Source organism: Tachysurus vachellii, chromosome 5 (genome assembly GCF_030014155.1).
Source record: "Tachysurus vachellii isolate PV-2020 chromosome 5, HZAU_Pvac_v1, whole genome shotgun sequence".
NCBI classification, from domain to species: Eukaryota; Metazoa; Chordata; class Actinopteri; order Siluriformes; family Bagridae; genus Tachysurus; species Tachysurus vachellii.
In genome coordinates, this window is record NC_083464.1 from 20995688 (window position 1) to 21019279 (window position 23592).

The 23592-nt window shown below is 38.8% G+C and overlaps 1 protein-coding gene across 7 annotated transcripts; it reads right to left on the reverse strand.

Moving 5' to 3' along the window:
- Positions 1 to 1421: 1421 nt before the first annotated feature.
- Positions 1422 to 22838, reverse strand: LOC132845958 (histone-lysine N-methyltransferase ASH1L-like). 7 transcript variants are annotated; one of them, XM_060870393.1, is made up of 16 exons: positions 22701 to 22838; positions 19008 to 19671; positions 14785 to 18334; positions 9500 to 10202; positions 8448 to 8542; positions 8167 to 8240; positions 8027 to 8069; positions 7724 to 7790; positions 7290 to 7383; positions 7126 to 7178; positions 6371 to 6586; positions 5820 to 5932; positions 5431 to 5485; positions 5218 to 5332; positions 3711 to 3987; positions 1422 to 3296 (listed from the first exon to the last, which is right to left on the reverse strand). In XM_060870393.1, the coding sequence occupies exons 2-15, from the start codon at positions 19536 to 19538 to the stop codon at positions 3880 to 3882; spliced, it is 5817 nt and encodes a 1938-aa protein (XP_060726376.1). In that variant the 5' UTR covers positions 19539 to 19671; positions 22701 to 22838; the 3' UTR covers positions 1422 to 3296; positions 3711 to 3879. The 7 variants fall into 7 exon arrangements, with proteins under 7 accessions (XP_060726376.1, XP_060726375.1, XP_060726377.1 ...); XM_060870392.1 differs by lacking the exon at positions 22701 to 22838 and adding an exon at positions 22127 to 22285; XM_060870394.1 differs by lacking the exon at positions 22701 to 22838 and adding an exon at positions 22127 to 22284 and having other exon boundaries at positions 5820 to 5936; positions 6408 to 6586.
- Positions 22839 to 23592: the final 754 nt, after the last annotated feature.

The following is a 23592-nucleotide window of genomic DNA, read 5'->3' on the forward strand; positions in this document are numbered from 1 at the left end:
GCAAAACACTTTCACACAATTTGCGCTGCTGGTTGATACATTTTAACATTGCTTGTGTTGACTTAAAGAATAACCTTCTCCATACACACAAAACATATATGTACAGAATATTAGTGTGATTATATTAAAGAGTTCTCTTTGGGAGTGACGAGATTGGACAGGATTAGGAACGAGAACATCAGAGGGACAGCTCATGTTGGACGTTTGGGGGGCAAAGTTAGGGAGGCCAGATTAAGATGGTTTGGACATGTTCAGAGGAGGGAGAGTGAGTATATTGGTAGGAGAATGTTGGACATGGAGCTGCCAGGCAGGAGGCAAAGAGGAAGGCCAAAGAGGAGGTATATGGATGTAATTAATGAGGATATGAAGCTAGTGGGTGCAAGTGTTGAGGATGCAGAAGATAGGGGTAGGTGGAGAGAGATGATTCGCTGTGGCGACCCCTGAAGGGAAAAGCCGAAAGAAGAAGAAGATTAAAGAGTCCTTCTGTAGAGACTCATAACATAGCAATAAAGAATACATCATGGATCTCCTAGTGTCTTGTTTTCTTATATGGAAAATAGACAGAACAGGGTTTGGGCCTCTCGTGTTTCCCAGAGCAAAGCACAAGCCTGGCTATTTGCCATTTAAAGATCTAATATAACACTGAGGAGGCTTCTAGCAGGACAGTGAGGTGTGAAGGTCACAGATTGAATACCTCACCTTCTGGTGTTGTGTATTTCATTGCAGTCATGTACACGTATTAGGCTTTATACATTTACTGTTGTAAAAACTGTTGGATAAGTTGACAGCAGGATAAACCTGTACTTTGCATAAGCATGCATGGGGAATTTAGATGGAATGAGGAACCAGTGCATAAGGGACAAATGTTGTTACCTTGCACTGATGAGCTAAAATTGACTGGGCGAATGAAAATAGAAATAATTTCTTTAATTAACATTTACTTTTATGTTCTATACAATATACAATGATTATGGCACCTAATTGACATTCATAAAGCACATCCTTTAAGCAGCAATGAGTCACAGTTCTCAAACCGGAGCAACAGCAGTCCATGCCCATGTTTACGCATCAGAGCTTCTATTATTCAAACTCCTAAAATTAACAATGACATAACAGTTTCCTCCTCTGGGACAGCAGTGAAATACACTGTCATTTCCAGGCTGTCTGTTTGCTGCACTTCTATCATTTCCAGAGTTCCAAGAGGCCTGATTGGTACCTTGATTTTCTCTGCACTTTGTCACGAGACAAATTGAAATCTTCTGCATTTTTCTTTTGGTAGCCTGCAAGTACTTCAACATGACAGAAAAGTTCGCTTAGCAGTCGCGCTGCATTCAAGATCAGTGTGGTGAGGACTGGGTTGAAGCTTCACAATGATTGTGGTAGTAAGGTGTGTAGATTCAGTCAGAGACAAACAGGATACATGAAATAAATGAGGCATTTATTAAGACCAAACACAAGCCTAAACAATTAAAAAAAAATCCTCCTGAGCGGCTACTACACCACAGGGCAGGGGGTAGGGAACCTAAAACTCTTGAGCCATGTATGTGTGGTGGCCTGGAAAAAACTGCATTAAGTGAATTCTGGACATTTTCTTTACAATAACATGGCAAACCACAGGAGAAAAATTATATTTAAAAATGCCATTCTAGGTGTGAGCATTTTGACTAACAGTGGCTGATAACAAACCGAAATGTTCATATTTATGTCCATTTCTTGATAGGACATTCACTGTGTGTACTTAACCTTGCAAAAAGATTACCACAAAACTGTGGATTCTTAGCTTCAAGTAAGAACCAGTTACTACTGTTTTTTTCCCCAGCCCACCACATATGATACGCTACAAAGTTTTGAGTTGGGAGTCACAATGGGCCTCTTGTGCAGGAACCAAATTTCATGTCATGTCTTGCTTCTGGTCTGGTTTATTACACAGAATTGGACCCTAATATTTACTCTTTTAAGTTTTCGAGGATAGCTTTACATCGCTGGTACACTCTAAGTCATGCTTCTAAATGACAGCATACAAAAAAAAAAGAATGGAATCCCTCAAAACTATGTAAGCATTTGTACATTTGAGAAAAATCTTCATTTACTTGTGGAAACTGAAGAGCTGTGCATTATTTCTCTCTCACTCCCTCTTTTAAGCTCTCCTCTTTTATTAAAATACAACTCAAATACTATTCCATTTTCAAATATTTTATGGGTTTCACATGGAAGTTGCCTACATTTTTTTAAAGCTTCATTTTAATGGGAAAGGTTTGACTTAATTTTTTAACCAAGAAAAATGAACAAAGCAAAGTAAGTAAAAAAGCTAAAATGGAAGTAAAATACCTGAATGAATTTGCATCTGGTGAGAACTCTGGGTCTGCAACGTGTCTCTTTTTAATAAATGCTTCACTGCAAATATCAAATGTAAAGACACATTTCGAGAAGCAATGATTTTGACACAGCATGGAAAAAAGCCTACGCCAAGCCCTGATGGAAACTGGAAACCAGCCAGCAATAAATGCTAGCATGGATGAACAAAGCTGGGAATAGAAATTCTTTTGCTTTGGCAGTAGTGTTGAGACTGTACAAAAAAGGGAAATGTTTTCTTAGGAGTGAATAAGAAACTGTATGATTATTGTTGGACTATATGCTTCTATGTTTGTATTCGGCTCTTAGGGTGAAAGGGGTCCTAACCCCTACAAAAGCATTCTTTATTTCTGCCTACTAAAGAATTAAACCTCATTCGAGATGGATGTTATTAGAAAAAAATGCCCAAACATCACCTCTCAGGCTGGTGTTTGAAGTTAAGAGGGCAGCATAAAAGGAGTTTAAAAAATAGATTAGAGACAATGAAACAAAAACAAAAAGTAGCTTATTGCTTTCCAATTATTGCTTATTACTAGGCACATTTCACATTAAATTATATCACTGGTACTATGCAGTCATTGGCAAGGCAAATGATGTATAAACAAATGTAAAAGAAAAACACATTATAAATAATAAACTTACAATTATATACAATTTTTTAAAATAGATTTAGTATGATTGTTTATGTCCTTGGCCAAAGTTGAACGAAGTACCGCAGCATTTCCCATTCCCACAACTTCATGCACCCCATGCTTTTTTTTTGTGATTTTATTCTGAACAAGGCAACTGACAAGATATAAAAGTGGAAGAAAAATGGAATGAAGAAGTGTCTTTTTTTAAGCTCAGCAGTCTTTTTCTCCTCTGTGAAATGTCCACCCTTTTTGAATAAATATGGATCTCTGAGTCTTAGTCTTTTCTCAGCAAGCATCCCATCCAGCAGGGCTCTGTTCATAAAAGAGAAAAGAGAGCTACAATCACACAATGTACCAATAAACGCTAATAAAATACTCACACACATTGCCATCACTGCGCATACTACTGAAAATGAAGATGAGTATGAAGGACTTAAAGAAAAGCTTGAGTAATGGTTCTACTGTGAGCCTCTATTAACAGAGGGGAATAAAGGGCTCTGATCCATGAAGTGTCCTTTGTACTGTTGTATGGTTTGCACCACAGTAGATTGCTTCATGCTTCGTATATTGCACTAAATATCCTGCCCAAGTACAAGCAAACCTTGACAAAATTTTCTCTTACACATGCAGCAGACATAATGGAACACAGTTATATCACCTTCTCATAAAAGAAGGTGATATAACTGTATTATACCGTGTAGATTTCTTTAAATATGTAGCTCTTACCTGTTTAACGCTCAATGCCTGTTTAAGCGCACCACACAACAGGTCTTTGATATTAAAGGGCATCGCCTGCCTGTTCTGGAAGGCCCATCATGCCTGTGTGTTACCATGGTCACAACCACAACCACAATATGCCCTGGAAGGTAGGTGTGTGGGCGTGGCTACTTATCCCTTACAGGAAGTTGCTGATGTGAGCTGAAGCTTCCTGGTGAGCTCTGTGGTATAAGCCCCTCAGCTGACTCACATCACGCCCGACTGCAGATTCAGAGCCGTAGTATTTCTGATAATACAAGATAAGATCGATCACCATCTACATTCTTGAATTCATACATGCTTTACGAACCCCTGCTATGACAGTAAGTCTATACATTATGCAATGATTGGTTTAGAGCAGTGTAGCATCTGATACCAGCAAAATATAGAAAGAACGTAGCATTCAATTGCTGGGTCTGTCATATACAGGTTGTATGTGGTGGGTTGTGACAATCTGGTCATACCTGGGTTGATTTAAGGCCTTGCAAAAGTTGCTTCATCAATTATTTATTTCACACTGTTATGTGGTCATTTTTTTTATTATCATTGAATTTAATGCTGTTTTACATGATCTGTGTTCTCTCAATGTACTTTCTATTCAGTATGTTATATGTTATATAATAATATATATTAATACCATTTAACACCTGAGACAACAGACATAAAACAAAAGGACTCAGAAAACAAGAAGCAAGGACTTCTGAAAAGTGTTATCTCAGAAACTGCACAAAGGCTCAATGGGACACCAGGATCCAAATAGATCCAAATAATTCAAATAATACAAACTATAGCAAAGGAAATGGATGAGCATTAGAATTCCCACAGAGGGTATAACTTTATGTATCCGTAGTCTTCTAATGTAGCACAGCGAGTTTTCTGCCCTTGAGAAAAAGTCAGCAAGTCAACTGGCCAATATTTTGGCTCTGAGATGTAGTTTGTACTTGTTCCATCCCACAAAAAAACATTAATTGTATATGGCTAACATCTCTATTTACCTCAGTACCCATGTACACTGTATGTTTATATGTATGAATGTAAAGAGGCTGCTCGTAAGCAGGTAAACAGTTAAGTAGGACATTAATAACACACAATCTGATAGATAGGTAGTTAGGTAGGTAGGTAGGTAGGTAGGTAGATAGATAGATAGATAGATAGATAGATAGATAGATAGATAGATAGATAGATAGATAGATAGATAGATAGATAGATCTATCAGTAGCGATCTATACATTTTCCACAGAATGCTGGGATATCATAACATCCCATATATAATCCTGCAATATAATAATGCTGCAATGTATTTCTTCTAAAAGCTGTCACAAAAGCCAGAGAGGGAGAGAAAGAGAGAGAGAGAGAGAGAGAGCGAACACACATCACAGGCAGCCCTGAAAGTGTCAGTGAGTGCTTAGGACACTAAAATAGCACATTTCTGCATAGAGGATAAATGCGGGAGGACAAAAGCGCAGGACACACTGACCTCTGCACAGTGGAACACAGTCAGCATGTCCGAGTGGAAGGCCGCCAGGCTCTCATAGCATCCTGACTGGAGCTGCTTTTGTACCACGCTGAGGTCCACCAGAGCAGAATCAGACCTAAAGCACACACACAAATGTTGTCATGCCATAAATGGTCCAAAATGCTCCATCTAGTGGTATGTAATAATGCAGTGCTTTTTGGAAGATAATCTTACCTTTTCCTTGAGCACAGGTTCAGCAGAGGATCACTAAGGGTTTGTCCAGATGATCCTGAGGCAGACATACATACATACAGACAGACAGACAAAGAGGGACACCGTCAAAGAGAGCCAGGGACAGACAGAGATGGAAATAGAGACAAAGAGACAGAGAGAATGAGAAAGAATTTCAGTGACAGAGTCAAACAGATATAGAGATGGAAAGAGAGACAGAGAGAAGGTGAGGTGACAGAGAGACAGATAGAAGTAGAGAGAGAGAGAGAGAGAGAGAGAGAGACAAAAGCAAAACAAAAATAAAAATTAGTGACATATTTGCTTTAATTTTCTTTCTACCACCATCATTATAATGATCCAAAGTCCTAACTAATTTCAGTTTGTAAACATACCCTTGCAAGTAACAATCCTGTCCCAGATTTCTTGAAGTGTGTGTGAGAGATTTCTGCTTTGGAATGTTATATGCTCCCCTTCTTCTGCACATGAACTCCGATCAATCGGGCACCTGTCTGCGACATGTAGAACGACATACACAATTTGAAAAAAATATATATTTCCTAAGTATGCACCACTAAAACAGACTGAACATGCAAATCTTCCATTCTGAATGGAAAAAAAACTTTTACACTGAAACAGACAAAAATTGAAGAGAATAATTTTCCTGGAAAGTGCTTTCAGGGATGACGAACAATGCTATGACCTACAGCATGCAAAAGACACATGAAGGACAGATAAAAAGAAAGGGGGTTGTTATGTGGTGGGAAATTAGGTAATCACACAATACAATCCCATTTGTATTCGGATGTGGTGATGAATTTAACATACAAGAAAAAAACAAGCAAAACAACGGGTGAGCTGAGACTCCTTACTTAATGTAATACAGAAATGCTTTATGGTATTATGAATACGATGCAAGCTAAATAAATAGCAAATACATACACACATGCACATGTCGCCAACAACTACACACACTCCTAGACCTGACTTGATGGTTGGATCCTCTCCAAGGCTTCTACCCTCACTCTGTTGACCGTTCGCTTTGTCCTCATCCTTTTCTTTCTCTTGCTCTCTTGCGCCCTCTCTCAGAAGAAACGCCTGTCTCGCCTTCATCTTCTCGTAATTTCTCACCAGGAAGACGCCATGTTTCATTACAAAACTCCTGAAATGACAATACAGAGGGGACGAGAGAGAGCGAGAGAGAGTGAGCGAGAGAGAGAGAGAGAGAGAGAAAGAGAGTTTTTACTGTTTCTATAAAACATTATCCAAATGCATTTATTAATTTATTACTCTCATTCTTTTATTTTATTAAGACCAAAAACCAATTGTGCCTATACATTATATTTGTAACTTGTAGGTTATAGTTGGGTTATGGGTTATAGGTATCAACTTGCTAAAAAAAAACATTAGAACTGACTAAAAAATACTGGAAATGTTCAAGCTACAGAAGGCTAACATCTTTGTGGTAACTGAATGGGACTTTCCTTTAGCTGTATACATACTGCTAGTTTTTCACATTTATCCCAGATGCATCACCAAATTACACATTTGCTGGTTGTATTTGGTGCTTATTTACTATTCACTATTTTTGCGTCCTCTGCTCTAGAATGTGTTTCGTCACACACAAGGTTTCACTGGGGAAACCTTTATGTACTATGAAGATAATAAATCTCAATCTGTATAAACATAATTTTCCGGTACCTCTCCTCACTAGATAAGGTTGTGGGGAAGTTCTCATTGTCACTGGTTTCCTCCTGTAAATGAAAAAAAAAACCCAACAATGACTAAAAATCTTCAGACTGCCTAATTCTGACACTAGATATCCAGTCATTCACCAGTATGCTGTGTACAGTGTGATGTGTTACCTGTTGTTTGAGGTGATGATGGCACTGATGGTGTTCCTCGTGCACATGTGTGTGATTGTCCATATCATAGGACTGAGTCTCGTCATCGCTGAGCCTTCAGATTATGTAGTAGTAAAAAAAAATATTAGAAGTGTATCCAATGAAAGCAATGACTTAAACTACCACACAGTCAATTTCTCCTTAAATGTAGTCACAGATCTGTATCAACAATATCTGGCACAGTCAGTGTGTTGCTCTGTGGGAATGTAGTGCAGGCCCTGATCCAGTCAAAAGAAAAGCAAGGCCCTGCTGACTTCCTCCGCTCCCTTCATTCAGGAATGAAAAAACAGCCCTGTTTTTGTGTGCAGCACTGCTTGTTTTTTTTTTTCAACAAGATGTTTCCTAATACCTGTGGATAAGGAGGACCTTATGTGAAAGTGTATGTTTGTTCTTACATCGTGTTGAAGCAATCGTCAGAACAGGATTGAGGTGCGCTGCTGTTTGGGGGATTACAGGAACTGTCTGAAGTCAGAGGAAGAGTCATTAATGCAAAAAATATATATTCATAAAGCCTACTAAATCTAAAATGTCATAGGGTAAAATAAATATGTACACACATTAGAAGTAATAAGGCAGCCATAATGACAGATAACATAACTGTTGTTTTAAAGTCAGAAGAACAAGAACAACAGCGTCTTTGTCCTCAGAGTTTTTTTATTTACTCAGAGTTATTTTAGACATCGTACACACACACTTACTTGATGGCGATGCCTGTGGTAGAGTTACAGGTTTTTCAAATAGCTGAAGAAGGGGGAAAACATACACATCATGAACGCTGTAGGGTCATTTTCCTGGAAATGTTTTTTTTCTTCTTTTCTTAAACAGAAATTAAAAGCACCTTGTTGCGTGCATACTGCCAGTGGATGTCATAGGGCAACTGAAAGTTGATACGTTTCACTCTTAGGTACTTTCCTGTCACAGATAAACACATACAGGGGCAGATTAAGGTTCTACACATATAAAAATGTGGCAAAAAAGGCATTCAACTGCTTCCCTATCATTTTATTTTTATCTGAAAGACATTCTTCTCTTAATCTTAACCATTTCTACAAAAGCAATGATTTGTGGTTCTGTATGATCCTGATACCGCACTAACTGAAAGCACAAACTGAAACTCACCGACGTGCAGCGGTGCAGGAAAGAGGCCATGTTCATGCTCCTCTGGATTGTACTCTAGGCCCTCTAAGTTTAGCTGATGAGGTTGATCAGGAATGCTGACAAAGCCAGAAACCAATAAACACAAAAACTAATAAACATCTTAATGATTATAAACTTAACCAAGTTTCTCTCAAAATTAGATACAGTTAGATACACTGGAAAGTTACTTAACCCCACAAACCCCCAGCTGAATAATTCATACTAGCAGAATATTTCATACTGGCTACTAAATAATATTCTTTACGCTGAATTGCTGTGTACAGCAAAGAGAGATTAAAATGTTAAATCCTATATGTTTGTCATTGGACACTTTATTAGGAACACCTGTGCACATCCATGCAATCATCCATCGCAATGCCTAAAATCAAGCAAATGCAGGTCAAAGGTTTCAGTCATTGTTCACATCAAACATTAGAATGGAGAAATATGTGATAGCTGGGATTTTGACAGTAGCCCGGTTTCTTTGGTGCCAGAAAAGCTGGTTTGAGTATTTCAGAAACTCTTGGGATTTTTAATGCATCAGTTCACGAGAGCTTCTAGAGATTTTACATATCAATGCCAACAACACACACCTTGTACTGGAATAGTACTGGGAATGCCTTGTTGTCTTGCTGATGAAAAGAGGCCAGAGGTACAGTTAACGCAACCACTCTACAACTGTGGTGAGCGGAACAGCATCTCAGAACACACCACATGTCAAACAATGAGGTGCATGGACTACAAAAGCAAAAGACCACATTGGTTACAATTTGTGTCAGCCATGAATAGGAAGGTGAGGCAAAAGTGGGCTCACTGAAACTGAACAACTAAAGATTGTTGAAAGTTGACTTATATCCAGCCTAATTAAAAAATGGTTATTTTGACCTGCATCCGCATGATTCTATGCATTGCACTGATGACATGATGCCTTGTTTGGCTAATTGCATGAATGAACAGGTCTACAGGTGTTCCTAATAAAGTGGCTGGTGTGTGTACATGAGGTTTAGTGATGTGTCTGAGGTGTGGGAACTTACTCTTCGGTTTTATAAACGTCTGAATAAAGCCCTGCCCATAAATACTTTTTATTGGGTAGTGATGCAGTGACCTGCTCCGGTTCACTGTCTTCAACCTGGCTGGGTGATGGATCAATAGGCTCTGAGCACATATGGCAAAGAGTGGAAGAATGCTCAGTCACATCTTTTTCTTCATTCTGATTCTGTTCTCCATCTCCCACACTTTCATCTTGTTTTCTTTTCTTCCCACTTCTCTGCTCTCCCTGAATGACAAGCTCAATAATTTCCAACACCGTGTCACTGTTATCTTTGTCATCTTCTCCTGTCTTTTCTATAGACAAAGATGAGGCTAGCTCAGGACAAGAAAGCAAAGATGGAGAAGATGGAGAAGAGGGTTTAGGAGTTTTCCTTGGTCGTCCTGGTCCTCTTCTCTTTACTCCGTTGCCATCTGTAAAATCAAGTCCCTCAGAATTCTGATGTTTTGATGCCTTGAAATGTTGTACTTTAGCACTTGAAGTTGAAGGAGTGTTTCTGGCTTCTGGGTGTGACTGCTCATCCCTTAAAAAAGATGAGGTTTGTCGAGCATAGTTAGATTTATTCTTAATCAAAGGCCTCCTTTTGGTTTTAAACCCCGTTGGGTCCCTTGGAATCTTTTCTGGTTCTCTGGATAATGAAGGATCACTGCACTGGTGCTTTTTAGGGAAACCACCAGCCTGGTTGATACCTTTAAATTGGGTAGAAAAAAATTTTTTTTTGTTAAATTCAGTTAAATTCAGTGATCATCTCTAAATATCAACTATGCCACCTCATCCACATTTCTGTCCACCATCTACTCTCACCTTCTGCCTTTTATTCATTCAGTGTATATCAAATGCACCACAAAAACAGCTGCAAAAAGTGACAACTCCCACACAGCATATATCATATTTCACCCTTAGGTCTCCTAATTTCCAAAACATACCCCTTTATAAAATATCTCTTTCCCACAGCCACTAGAAATATAAACTGCCCTGTTTACGCTTTCCAATTATGACTATGTTACACCACCACATCTCTCTTAAGCTTGATACAATAATATATAACTATAATGGGTTTGATGTATTTAATGGTCACAGTCCTACTGTAATTTTTCATCCTTTTTATTGGTCATTTTTTTTAAATGAAGTCTATTTTGTGCTGTAATGTTTATCAGATAATCCTTGACTTGCACACTTAGAGCTGGACTGAAACCAAATTAAACCAAAATGGTTGCCTGGCAATAAAGATTCTTGAGCTCTTGATCTAAAAACAGTTCAAACACATGATGCTTTTGCATGTTTCTTTATACTTGCTTTCATAAATGCAAATTCTATTAACAAATTTAACACAGATTTATATTATACATAGAGTTCAGTTCTTAGGTCACTGAGCTCTGATTGACATACTATACTTTTTAGAACTATAAGCTTGTGGTTTAATATAGTGACCTTATTCTGACATGTCTGTGTTGTTTTGGGTAGTTAACGAACCATTAAACCAAGCTGCATGTTTATACATAGAACATTTACAAAGTGAACTTGAAAAATTCTAATAAAAGAATAAAGAGGTTTTAATGCTAATCACCAACAATGTCCATTTTGAATAGTAACCTGAGTTATGCTTTTAACATGCAAACCAGCATTTAATGCACTAGAGTTAGCTGTTATGCTACAGAACAGATACAACTATAATCAATTTCACAGAGCTGTACTCAAGAGCATTCTACAGCAAGCCCTGTTTGTCCAGGACAAGGATTTTGAAATCAAGATGGAGTGTACTCTGAAACACACCATCAAATACCTCTTTTTACAGCACAAAACCATTATACATCAGGGAATATAGTGGGGAGTAATGTTATATTTCAGTTCTGTTTAAGAGCATTCCAAGAAGACAAAAAGGAAAGGAAACTTCTGAAAGGAAAAAAATAAAGGCAGACAGACAGATAACGTGAGAATGTGAAGGAAAACAACCTGGCTATGGTTCTGTAATATGACTTGTGGTTTTTTTTTGTGTCATCTATGGATGAGCTATTCCTAGGCTGGATAAGAGCCAGACCAAGATCACTTTAAATCTACCTCTGTCCCATCAACATGTAAGCGTAAATACATCACAGGCCAGGTTATATTTTTAGACTGAACAAACAAGTAGGAGATGCTGTAGGAGAACAAAAGACAAGTAACAAGGGACGAGATAAAGAGAAAGAGGTCTGACCAAAGATGTCAGGGTAGGGAAGTGCTCAGGAGGCACATATGAAGCTAGTTAGAAGATGTACCCTCGCCAAATATACTCTTTGGCTTTCACAAAAACAGCTCTCTCTTCCTTCGCTCTTCCCTCTCAGCCATTTGTAAAAGTTCACTCGGAGATTTCCCCCCACCCACATAACCACATTTCCTTACCACTGCTGAATGCCTGTACTTTTCTCTTTCTACCTTTCCAAGTCAAACAGAATGGTGTATATTGGCCACTGGCAGACAGGAGCTCTATAGCAGGAGTCTAAATGGACATTCCTTGGCAGGCAGATAACAGCGTAAGCACATAATTCATAATGATGAATTGTATAGCACAGCTCCCAGTGCTTCAGAGGGACTTGTTACATCTCTGTCGGTCTAAGTATGAATGTGAGAATGGTTGTGTGCATGAATAGAACTGACTGCAAATAACCTTAAGCTCATTCCTGTCCAATAAAATGCATTCCGTGCAGCTGATATGTAACTCAATACTTGTGTTTTAACATTTAATCAAATTATCAGTTATGTTCATTAAAAGCTCCTTCTACATGAAATGAACTCACAGTACCATCCCAGAGTAACACAAGATCACTAACAAAACCAAGCCAAGTATACTGCCAACAGATCTAAATTAAATAAAAACAGTCAAATTCAGAATTAATGGGGCAAATTTTAGGGAAATATATGAGGCATTTTCCTGTTTCCCTAGAGTACGTACTCATAAAATCCCTTTGACCCTTCCCCATCTAGTGCATATGCAGTCCTTCTTTGAATGCTGCTAAGTCCACAAGGCTCTAGAGTGTCCCAGTTCTCATTTTAGGCTTAAAAATGTGCTCATAAGTGCCCTCTATTTGCATGTAATTTGCCCCTTGGCAAAGACCACATCCAAGTCTCTTAGCCCAAACTATCTGCAATCACCAATCACAGACAGCGAGTTTGTTAAGACTGAGGACAACATGGTAGATACAGTCTATCAACACTTGTGATGTTCAAATACAGTATTGTTCATCATTACAGTCATTAAGCAGCATTAATGTAATAAACCAAGCATGAGTATTTACCTAAAGTACATATTTCTAGCACATTTTCTTGAGATACTGCATGCAAATTTATGCTCTTATGCAATCATGCAATTGAGCTACAAAACTGGATCATATATTTCTGAAACAACTGTAAACTTCTCGAGCAGGACACATGAGCATTCCTTTCTACCTCTGGCAGAAGGTTGTCTTGGACATAGTTGAATCTTTAAACAAAACAATGGCTCCAAACTTACATCAAATTCATCAGGGAAACCTTTGTAGAAAAAAAATTCACAAATCAATCCTGTGCACAAACCTACAGTAAGCATATGAAGGAGAAAATGTGCTACATTGCAAATCTACCTATAAATGTTCATGCTTTTAAGACAGTAGTGGCAGAGTCTAAGTTGCATTATTCCCTCCAGGGAAGGCTTCATGAAATATTAATTCTGGAACCAGTGTTTCGAGAATAAAAACATTCATATATTCATACAGGGGAAATGTATTAAAATGAATCTATACTCTTACATTTTGAACTCAATAAGCATCTTTTTTTTTATTGAATGCCTTTCAGAAAGCCACAGTGGTGCTTGTCCTGAGTATTCCATAAAATAAAATTGAGTCACCTACAGTAACTCGCTCATGAAGGACAGGCTATATAAAAACTCTTACCACTTCTATACCTTCTTTCTCACTTTCCTCACAACTAGATTTCCCATCAAATGCATACTAATACATCTCAACTAAGTCTGTATAATGAGTTTTATTAGGAAAAGTCAGCACATAGATCACTTTTAGGTGTGCAATTACTCATTGTAAACTTTCAGTTCCCATGCACAATTCCTCAGCTCCCATTTATCCCATCCATAATAGGACCACAACTGTGCAGAGTCAAGTGGTTGGCCATTTTCTCCATTGCAGTGACCACAGTGTCACCTCTGTGTCATTACAATGTGGAAATAAGTCTGCCAACACAAGTATCCGGTCAGCAGCAGTCCAGTGGTCAGAGACTGACACTGATGAAGTACAAGAGTAAGTGAAATTAACATAGACATGAAAAAACGAGGTAGGTGAACTAACAAGGTAGGTGTGTCTAATATAAAATCCATAGTGCACATATCCAAAGGGAACACTTTTGTGCCACCAGTACAACTACTGTTGTGAGAATGGTCTATTCTCCAAATAACTGACACCAAGAGTCCTATGGTTGTCCCTTAGATGTGGACAGATATATGCATGCATGTACAACAGAGGTGGATAATAAAACCTGGCAAGTCTGCATTTCCACTCACAAATACCCAGAGGATGCCACAATGCTAATGCACCACCCTGTGCTTTCAAATGTATTCCTCACATGCTGAGGTTTGTTACTTGCCATATGTTTAACCAAACAACAAGAATCTCAAAAGAATTCAATTTCATTGGTGTCTTATAATGACTCATTAAAAAGCTAATAGCAGTACAATAGGATTCTCAACAAATAAAAAATGTACTGAAAAAATGTTTCCAATATTAAGGTCTTTTTCAAAGGAGGATTTCAATACTAAATACAAGGTGCTGTGGGCAGACAGCTTGATTTATAGAAGTGCTACAAAAAGCAGGAATTCGCAACAATCCAGCACCTGCACTTCACATGCATTTTCGCCACAAAATAATTCAGACAAGAACAAACGTATCGCATGCTGCAGTCGGCAGGTCCACATAGAGTTAACAATAAAACGAGTGCCAGGACACGACATATCGTAGCATATCTGTAGCTTATATAAACACGTAAGCGCTTACACATCTGAAAGCACTTTGCCTGCCAATTAGAATCTGTAGTAGTAAGTACACAGACAGGAAAAAAACAGTCTGTGCTCTCATCTCTTATGCCACCAGTTAAACAGTGGGTGGTAAATGAGCGGAAAGACACCCAAATATAATACAAGCTGCTCTGATTTAACTGCACAATGCTATAAAAGATGTGTAATAAACACAAAAACAAAAATATACATTTCAGCCAAATAATAATAACAAACATATTTGTACACATTCTTACCTGGAGTTCTCATATCTCCAGAAGGCAACTCTTGTACAGATGTCTTAACTTGTTCCCTTAGAACACTGGAGACCCCAGTAAGTCCTTCACTCCTTCTTGACTTTGCCAACCTTTTCTGACTTGATGTACCACTAATGAGTGTGGGTTGTTTTAAGAAAGATTGAGTTCTCCTATGTAGCTGCTGAGCTGATGTTGAGTTCCCCTCAGTCTCTGGACCTTTCAATGTATTCTCATGGTCAACTGTATTGTTTTCCAGTGTTTCAAAGGGGTGGTTAAGGCTTCTGCTGCCAATACCCCATGGTGGCTGATGCTCTGACCTTCTTACTTCTCCTCCCTGCCCCAGGTTTGATGGATTTAACCGTGTAAAAGGAAAGGTTTTGTCTTTCTGTTGGATTTGTGAGAAAATTGGGGAAAGGGAGGGGGAAGGGGAGTTAAATGAGCAGTTTCCGGAAATTTCATTGGCTTTTGTGTGTTTATTAAGCCATTCTTCATTTCCATGCTGTCGTTCGGTCATGCTATGTTTATCACGCCTTCCTTTGCCTTTCTCTTTCTGCTTCTGCCTTTGCCCGCTTTCTGTATTGAAACAGTCACAGGAGGAGTGCGGGGTCATCCTAGGATATGTCCCATGTGCGCTCTGTCCCCAAATTGCAGAGTCCTGTCTTGGAAACTTGGTCCTCTTCTTATGGAATTTAGATGGGCTTATAATAGGGTTCTTAGAGAAGTGGTGTAGATATGATGGTGGGAAAGGGAGTGGATATAATGTACTGGATGGGTATCCTCGACAGAGTCCAAAACCAAGAGAGGTAGTTGTCACTGGTACTTTGTAGGATGGATGGATATATCCACCACCTGGGTATGGGTAACCAAGTTTGTGCATCACAGGGAAATGTGTAACAATTTGTTCGCTTGGCTCGGAGGCACAACCATGTTTCCTTCTCATATTTGCCATTCTGACATAATGAAGGGGTTCACAGGACAGGGCTGAATGTGGCGAATAGTACCCACTGAGGTTAATCTGAAACATGGCTGGGGGGTGAACTTTTTCTTGTAGGCACTGAAGATCATAGGACTGACATTTGCCCTTTACAGTCTTTCTTCCAATTATGTTACCATCATCACCAAGTTTTGGTCGGGTGATGCGCTGCACAATACGAATCTTGCTCAGTCTGACAACCAGGTCGTCAATATCTGCAAGGAAGTCTGGGTCTTGGTGTTTGGCCTTGAGATGCATATACTTCTTCTTGCATTTATATTTATGTCTTCTAAGCTTTTCTCGACTAAGGCAGTGATGGCCCTTTCGATGGCATTTAAATTTATGCGCCTCTTGGTCTGTGAATGTTAAAGAGGGATTGGAATCTTGTGGTCTACCAGAGCCTAATGGCAAATGAGCAGAAAAAAGGCGTTCTGGAGGTAAGGCGCAAAGAGCCCTCTGTCTACCATGAAAGGAATTACTCCCAGGAACACCAGACGTTGTGAATACAGGACCTGTGGCTGGTGCTGAACAAAATCCCATGCCTTCATCCAACCTGTTATTTCTCTTGCTCCTGTCTGATGTGGTGTTATCATTAATTCCTTCCCCACTATCACACATCAATGTTAGTTCACCGTGAGCCTGAGAATTTTCACTCAGTTGTTTAAAGGAAGTTGCTTTGATTTTAGGGGCATTAAAATTGATCTGTGAACATCTCCCAGATGACGAAGATGAGGCAATATTTTTAAGTGTGTTATGGGAGCCTGATAAAGGAATGCTTTGGGAATCTAATGATGGCACAAAAGTAGACATGGGGGTAAAGTGTGGGTTGTCTGGTAACATCTGTGGAGATTTCTGGAAGGAAATGTTGGAGGTTGTCTGACATTTTGGTTTGCGGCCTCTCCTCTTTCCCATGTAGATTGTTCCTCTTTTGCTGACGTTAATTTGAGAACCAAGTTTGCCTCCAAAAGAAGATACAAGTGATGATAAGGAGTGTGTTGCGGTAGAATCTGGACTGCAGGCATCTCTTTCTGTGCCTTGGTGAGAAATATCTCGAGTGTCGCATTGCTTCTGTCCCAACAGAATCTGTGTGAGCATTTGATCTTTCCTTTTCACTTTCATCTTATTGATCTTTCCAATGATTGTCTTCATTATTACTCTCTTGCTTTTCTTGCACTTTTGAATGTTTCTTGCTTTGTCTTTGGAAGTTGTATGAAGGTCTCCAGAGCACTGTTTCTTAGAGCTTAATTTTGACTGAGTTTCCTGTGCTTGGGTAGAAAACGACTGTTTTGGGCGCCCACGTTTTCTTTCCATAGGCCTTGTCTGCACCATATCAAGTTCCTGCTCTGGGTCTTCTGGGTTTTCATCACTTGGGGGATTAATAACAGACACTTGAGTATTGTTTGTCTCAAACTGTAACCCTGGTTTGTTTGATTTTGGTCTACCCCTTTTTCTAAATGGTGGATTATTAAGAGATGAAATTTCTGAATTGAGATTTTGTGAGTTTTGAGGGAGTTTTGATTTGGTAAGTTGTAAAACTACATTTTGTTCACATTGAGGTGAAGACAATGATTCTGAAAAACTACAGAATGGAGTTTCATTTTGTGAACCACTGTCTAGTAGCTTACTAGCAACAGGGCTATGACTAATCTCATTAACAATCTTATTGCTGCGAAGGCTTCTGACCTGTCGCTTCTTTGACAGTTTTTTGTCTTGCTTGCTGATAGATGATAAGTTATCCATCACATGTGTTACTGGGCCAGTAGATATTTGAGGATTTAATGTAGAACTGACAGAATTGTTAGTGTCAGACAAACAGTCTACTTCAGTTTGGTCTTGATTTGTACAAAGCTTGACTTGCTTTCCATGCTCGTCATTAGCTGATCCATTTGTGTTGCCATAATTTTTGTGCTCAGGAACAGGATTTTTGGGGCATTTTATGGTTATTTCTGGAGGGCAGTTTAGGTCTTTATTTTCATTCTGTCCTTTACTTCCTCTGCTATTCTCTGACAGATCTGATGTGGTGTCTGTGCACTTACTGGAGGATGGGGAATCAGTTACTTGGAAAGACTTGGGGTGTTCTAGCAGGTCATTTGTACAAGGACTTGGCTCTTGTCTGGAGCCATTTTGGTGCTTACTTTTATCATTAGTTGCTATTCTGACATCAGCATGGTTGTGATCATCCACACAGCCCTCACTTTTTTTTGCATTCAAATGCAAACTTGAAGGTGTTTCTGAAAGACTTTCATTGTATTTTGAGGCATTTTTTTGAAAACAGGATGTTAACTTGGATGGCACAGCATGCAAACTGGTTTCACTTGGATTTCCATAACTGGAGTTTGGACTGGCTTGACCTTTCTGTTTCATGTCCTGATTTAGAACATTAATGCACTCATGTGGGCTGGACTCCTGTTGATAGGTGGAATTTGAATCAGGAGGATTTTTAGAAGAGTATGTCTGCTTTATGTTAGAATTAAGCGTTATCTTGTGAGAAATTGACAGTTTGTTGGATGACTGTGGGGTTTCCTGTAGTGTTATATCTGACTTTAAATCTGTCTTCTTAGTTTGTTTTGGGAGAACCTGTCAAGATAGATGATGCATGATAAGTACAGGATCACTATAAATACTCTAGTGTATATCTCAAGTCCAAGTTTCCTTTCTTTTATTTTTTTTCTTGTTTTCTTCATAAATCCCTCAAATAACTACTTGTTCAGGAAAGTATATAGATAGAGAACAAAAAAATAAACAACAGGAGTCTAGGACATTGGACAGGAGAAATGTATACAATGGAGAAAAACTAAAAAGCAATTAAAATGAAACGATAAACAGACATTAAGATTGACAGTATTAACTAATCAAGCACTGATAAACAAAATGAATAAATGTGAAATGGAAGGTGGGGAGAGAAAGAGAGTTCACAGACAGTGAAAAAATGACAGTGTCAAGTTACAACAGGCTGAGAAAGTAGGTGAGGCAAAAATAGATTAACTGTTAGTTAAATGTTATAACACCTCTGTAGCATTGATTATTGGGAATGACTTCACATTTTCGAATAACTATCAATATCATCCTTTTCATGCAGATGTTATGCACATGAGAAACCATTTCGTGTCATTTTTTATGCTGATGTTCAGTGCATAATATTTCCTGCTGCACTCTGAAGGGCATATTGTTTTTATTCTGACCTTTAGTAGATTATTTCAGACCTTAATAAAACAAGCATAATGTCCAGCATAAAATGACTGGCTCCTACCTTTTTGGCTGCCCTTGTAGTAGAGGAGTCTGAAGCAGGAGATATGATACTTGAAGGTATGAGAGAGGACAGAGAAAGTGCTGATGAATCAGTATTTGTCATAGCTGAATTGTCTTTTGTTTCCAAAGAGTCAGTGTTACATTTCTTCTGGACAGGATGACATAATTGACTGAGGCGTTTAGTTTTAGAATTTATACCATCTCTTCGTTTGCAGACACTTCGCCCCACAGGTTCAGGCCTCTGAAATACTCGAACCGAAGGTCGACATATGAAGTTTTCAAGGCTCTTTGGGGGTTTCTTGGTTCGTTTTGCACCAGGACTGATCTTCCCTTTCATATTACCTTCTGAATGATCAACCTCTTTAACTGCTAAATCCTGCAGTTGTTTATCTCTGCCATCAGTTCCATCAGTGAAGAAATCCAGTTCTTCTGTATTGGTCTTTCTCATTTTTTTTCTACCCTCTGTCCCCTCAAACTCTCTTACTCTCTCTGGTGCTGGCGTAGGTAAATCATTTTTCCTTTTTTTATCCATTTGGAAGTTCAGTATAGATACAAATTGGCAGCGGAAGGCAGAGCTAATAAATTCAAATGATGACAGATCCACGTATGAAAATAAATTGTAAAATCTCAGAATCGTTGCTGTCTTCTCTCATTATATTTTTGCCCTATAAAAATAGAGAAGTAAAGAGATCAGTATTATTAATTTTTTACTATGGCCGTAATAGTCGATGATAAGCATTGCATATTAAATCTAATAAACCAACATTCCGGTTAACAGGCTACTGCTAAAATCTATTTCCCTGAAAAGTCAGTTGAAACTATTTTGTGAGCTCTCCAAAAGGCAGGTGCTTTACTGCACTGTGTGAGCTAATTTCTAAGAACAATCTTGAATGATGACCTCAGTGCATTAACTTCCACAGGGGAAGCATAAAATCCACAGCTCAGCCTATTGCCTGAGGGAAAGAACACATTAATACAACCCAGGACATGCAATCTAAAGCTGCGTTAGAGGTGTTGAACGACAAACTTGACACTGTAAGTTTCAAATCACTTTGAGGTATATTCAGTGAATAACATCAATACCGCATGGATTTAAATAAATAAAGCAACAACTGATTAATAGCTGAAGTGTCCAGGACCTCCCCATGGCAAAAATAAAGCATTATATCAATTCAATACAGAAAACATTCAAAGGTGTTTGATTTACAGAGTACATCAGTGTATACTCCATTTAGAATTTGCTGCCAGAAAAATAATCCCGAAGGAATGATAAAAAGAAAAATGGCCTGAGGAAAGCAGAGACAGCACAGAGCAGAGTGAGCTGGTTTGTGTACATACATACACTAGAGCTATTAGAAGCACAGTACAAGAACAAAGTAAAAAGGGGTATTTTAGAATCTTTTTTCACACTCTAGAGTAAAAAGTTTACCACAATCATTCATCATTTGTCTACCACCTTTCTAAGAATTTTTTGCCAGGCTTGCTAACCCTTCTAAGAGTCCTACTACCTCCCCTCCCTCTTTATCCATTTTATTACTTTCCATAATAGCAAAAACAGTTCATGTCTTTGTACACTGCAAACTGAAACCTAATAATGATGAACTGACTCTTCGAAAAAAAAAAAACATCTCAACTTTATACAGAATTTTATTTGGAAAAACTGCACATTTTTATTTTAGACAAATCAAAATCGTAACTAATATTCAATTCAAGACCAAGATCCACTGATTTAACAAGTGGAATGAGGTATGGCTCCTACTTGACTAAAAAAAAACCTGCAGCCAGATTAGCTTTCTTCAGATAAAAAGACCCTTGCTTTAACAGTAGTGACGCTGACATCTTTGCTAAGGTTTTTTGTCAAGTATATAAATGACCTCAGGCATACTTCAAGTAATTTTACTCCACCATGTTTCTTTCCCCTCCCTTCTTCCTCACAACTAATTCTCTCTTCTATTTTGAACTCTTGTATTCTGAAGCTTTCACTTAACAAGTGATTCCCTCTCCTCCTATCTTGTCCTCTTTATCTCACTTTCACACTTTCTCTCTTCAGGTCTATTTCAGTAGTTCTCATTTGCATTAAGGCTACACTCATGTCCTTCTCTTGTCAAGTGCAAGCAGTTTTTGACGCGATATTACATTTGAGATATTACCTCACTAGCAGTACCATAAAAAGCGAGGTTTTCGGACCTTGAAATAGTTTCTCAGAACACATACTTTGACAGAACTGTATCTGTTTATATCAATGATATATTAGACATCATTTTTGGCACCATGACTCAGTCGTGCAGCACAATGGTGAAAGCTAAATTGATTGAACATTTTGAAATAGCAGTCTGTATGTAAGAATAGCAACATAGATAAGGTGATAGACTCATTTGCTTCTTCTCAGTGAATTGAGTTCTCCATGAACTGCTCCTGAAAAGAGACCGAGATTGCCATCGACTCATCTAAGGAACTTAAAACCACCAACCGACTGCCGTTTCTGCACTATTTCTCTGACCTAGATATAAGCTGGGGTTCCGAAAATAGAATAAACTAGAACACAACACGACGAGGAAGAAGGGCCAGAGAAACGCGGGGTAATTAATTAGCAACAACGTTACAATGGCGTTTCCGCCACATCAGTGGAGAACACGCAGTGTATGTACTTGTGCAGGAGACTCATAGACTCGGCATATTATATTATATAATACGCACAGTTGTTCGTGATAGTCAATAAATAAGCGACACTGATAATAGACTATAACAGTGCTGCCTTTAGCATTAGGTCATGCAGAGGGAGATTGCAAAATATTACGCTTGGGAGTCTTCAAAATATATTTAAGTTACCTACACGGGCGCGGATGGGACGCCTCTGATTATTCAGCTTCCAGGAGATATTCTGTCCTAATGTAAAAAACTCGTACGTAGGAAATTAAACAGCCAAACTAATTTCCTGCCGGAATAATAAAAGTAAGTGTGGTGTAATGGTTTACCATGGCCTAAATATGAACAGTGAAATTGCGGAGCAGTTACAGCGCAGCACCCACTCTCCGAAACGAGGTCTAAAAAAGTCGGACGAGGCGATACAGAAAACAATCATTTCTAAGTCTAAGGTTATAAAAACGGAGCTGGACTTACCCAGGCCACGAGAGAAGAGAGATATTTTCTTCTAGCGTGTCCTCCAGCTAATTTTTCGAGTGCGCGCACAGAGCCGAGACGCTAAACGCAGGGATGTTGCGTGAGCTTTACGTGCACTGATGGAGCCGTGAAGATGAACATTGTGCAACTGCGTACGACACTCAAGTTCCCCCTTCTCCTGCCTTCGCCCCGTCCCTCCCCTCCTACCCCCCTCCTCTTACCCCCTCCACTCCCCTCCTCTTCTCTCCTCTCCCGCCCGCTAATCCGTCTCTTGCGCAGTTGTTTTACATCAAAAGCAGAGTCGTACATTGTGTACCCACATATCCACCACTACTAGGTAATCGCTTAAGCGTCCAGTGGAGCGCTGTACGCAAAGCTACCTATTAAATAGAAGATAAAGAGCACTGTTTAGTGTCCATGAGTGGTGGAGGTGACAGAAAAACAAACTCATTAAAATGCACCAGTAATGGACCTGAAGACTGATGGATTTTAAGACAAAAAAAACAACAAAAACAAAACAAAACCAGTCATCACCAAGCACTTATTCAAATTGTTTAACACTTGAATTCTATACCTTTTATTAATGGCAGACAGACTTTAATGCGTTCATGTTCCACCAAGTTGGACCGCATGGATGCTCAAAGCCCAAAAGATTATAAAAAATCACCATGGCTGCTTGATTCCTGCTTCGTTTACTTTAACGTGGTGTCATCCAAAATAAGTGCACTACTGTAAGTCACCAGAGGTGGCATTCGATCCTGAGTTTGTAGCCAACACACCCACTTAAAATCTGCTATAACTTTATAAGGACGGATGAGACGTGCTATAATAAATCCGAGTAAGAAAACAGAAAACATGGAAAGAAACCACGTACACAGTAATAGTGGATCGTTTAAGAAACCATTTATTAAAGTACATTTGTTAATTGCTAAGTTGGTCAATTAAATTAGCTTAAATTAAGTTACATTAATAATATTTTAGTATAATATTGTCAGTGATAGAGGCAAACTCCAGGGTTGGGGATCTCTGCATTGTATACATCAAGTGCTTTTTATGGCCCTCTAGTTAACCCATGAGTTGTAGACTGACTTGATTCTTTAAATTGCTCTGTGTGTGTGTCTCTCTCTCTCTCTCTCTCTCTCTCTCTCTCTCTCTCTCTCTCTCTCTCTCTCTCTCTCTCTCTCTCTCTCCTCTCTCTCTCTCTGTGTGTGTGTGTGTGTGTGTATGTGTGTGTGTGTGATCCATGCAACCCTGTGTAGGATACGTGGTATGGAAAATTGGATGAATGGATGGATGGATGAATGGATATCAACACTGTCATCTTATTGATTGTGGTAGTCAGATCATTGATTACCTCAGCAAACAACTCTTTAATGAACTCAGCAATTACATTTTACCAAATCAAATGTAAACTTCAGATAACTCTTTTGTAACAACATCGGCTCTTTTGCAAACCCATTATTTCA

Bases quoted from the DNA above. Each gene is read 5' to 3' on its own strand.
- LOC132845958 (XM_060870393.1), bottom strand. From the start codon at position 19,538: ATGGATAAAAAAAGGAAAAATGATTTACCTACGCCAGCACCAGAGAGA. The intron at 8,241-8,447 runs GTGAGTTTCAGT...TATCTGTGACAG, and splicing joins TCCTGCACCGCTGCACGTCG to GAAAGTACCTAAGAGTGAAA. The intron at 7,384-7,723 runs GTAAGAACAAAC...CATAATCTGAAG, and splicing joins GACGATTGCTTCAACACGAT to GCTCAGCGATGACGAGACTC.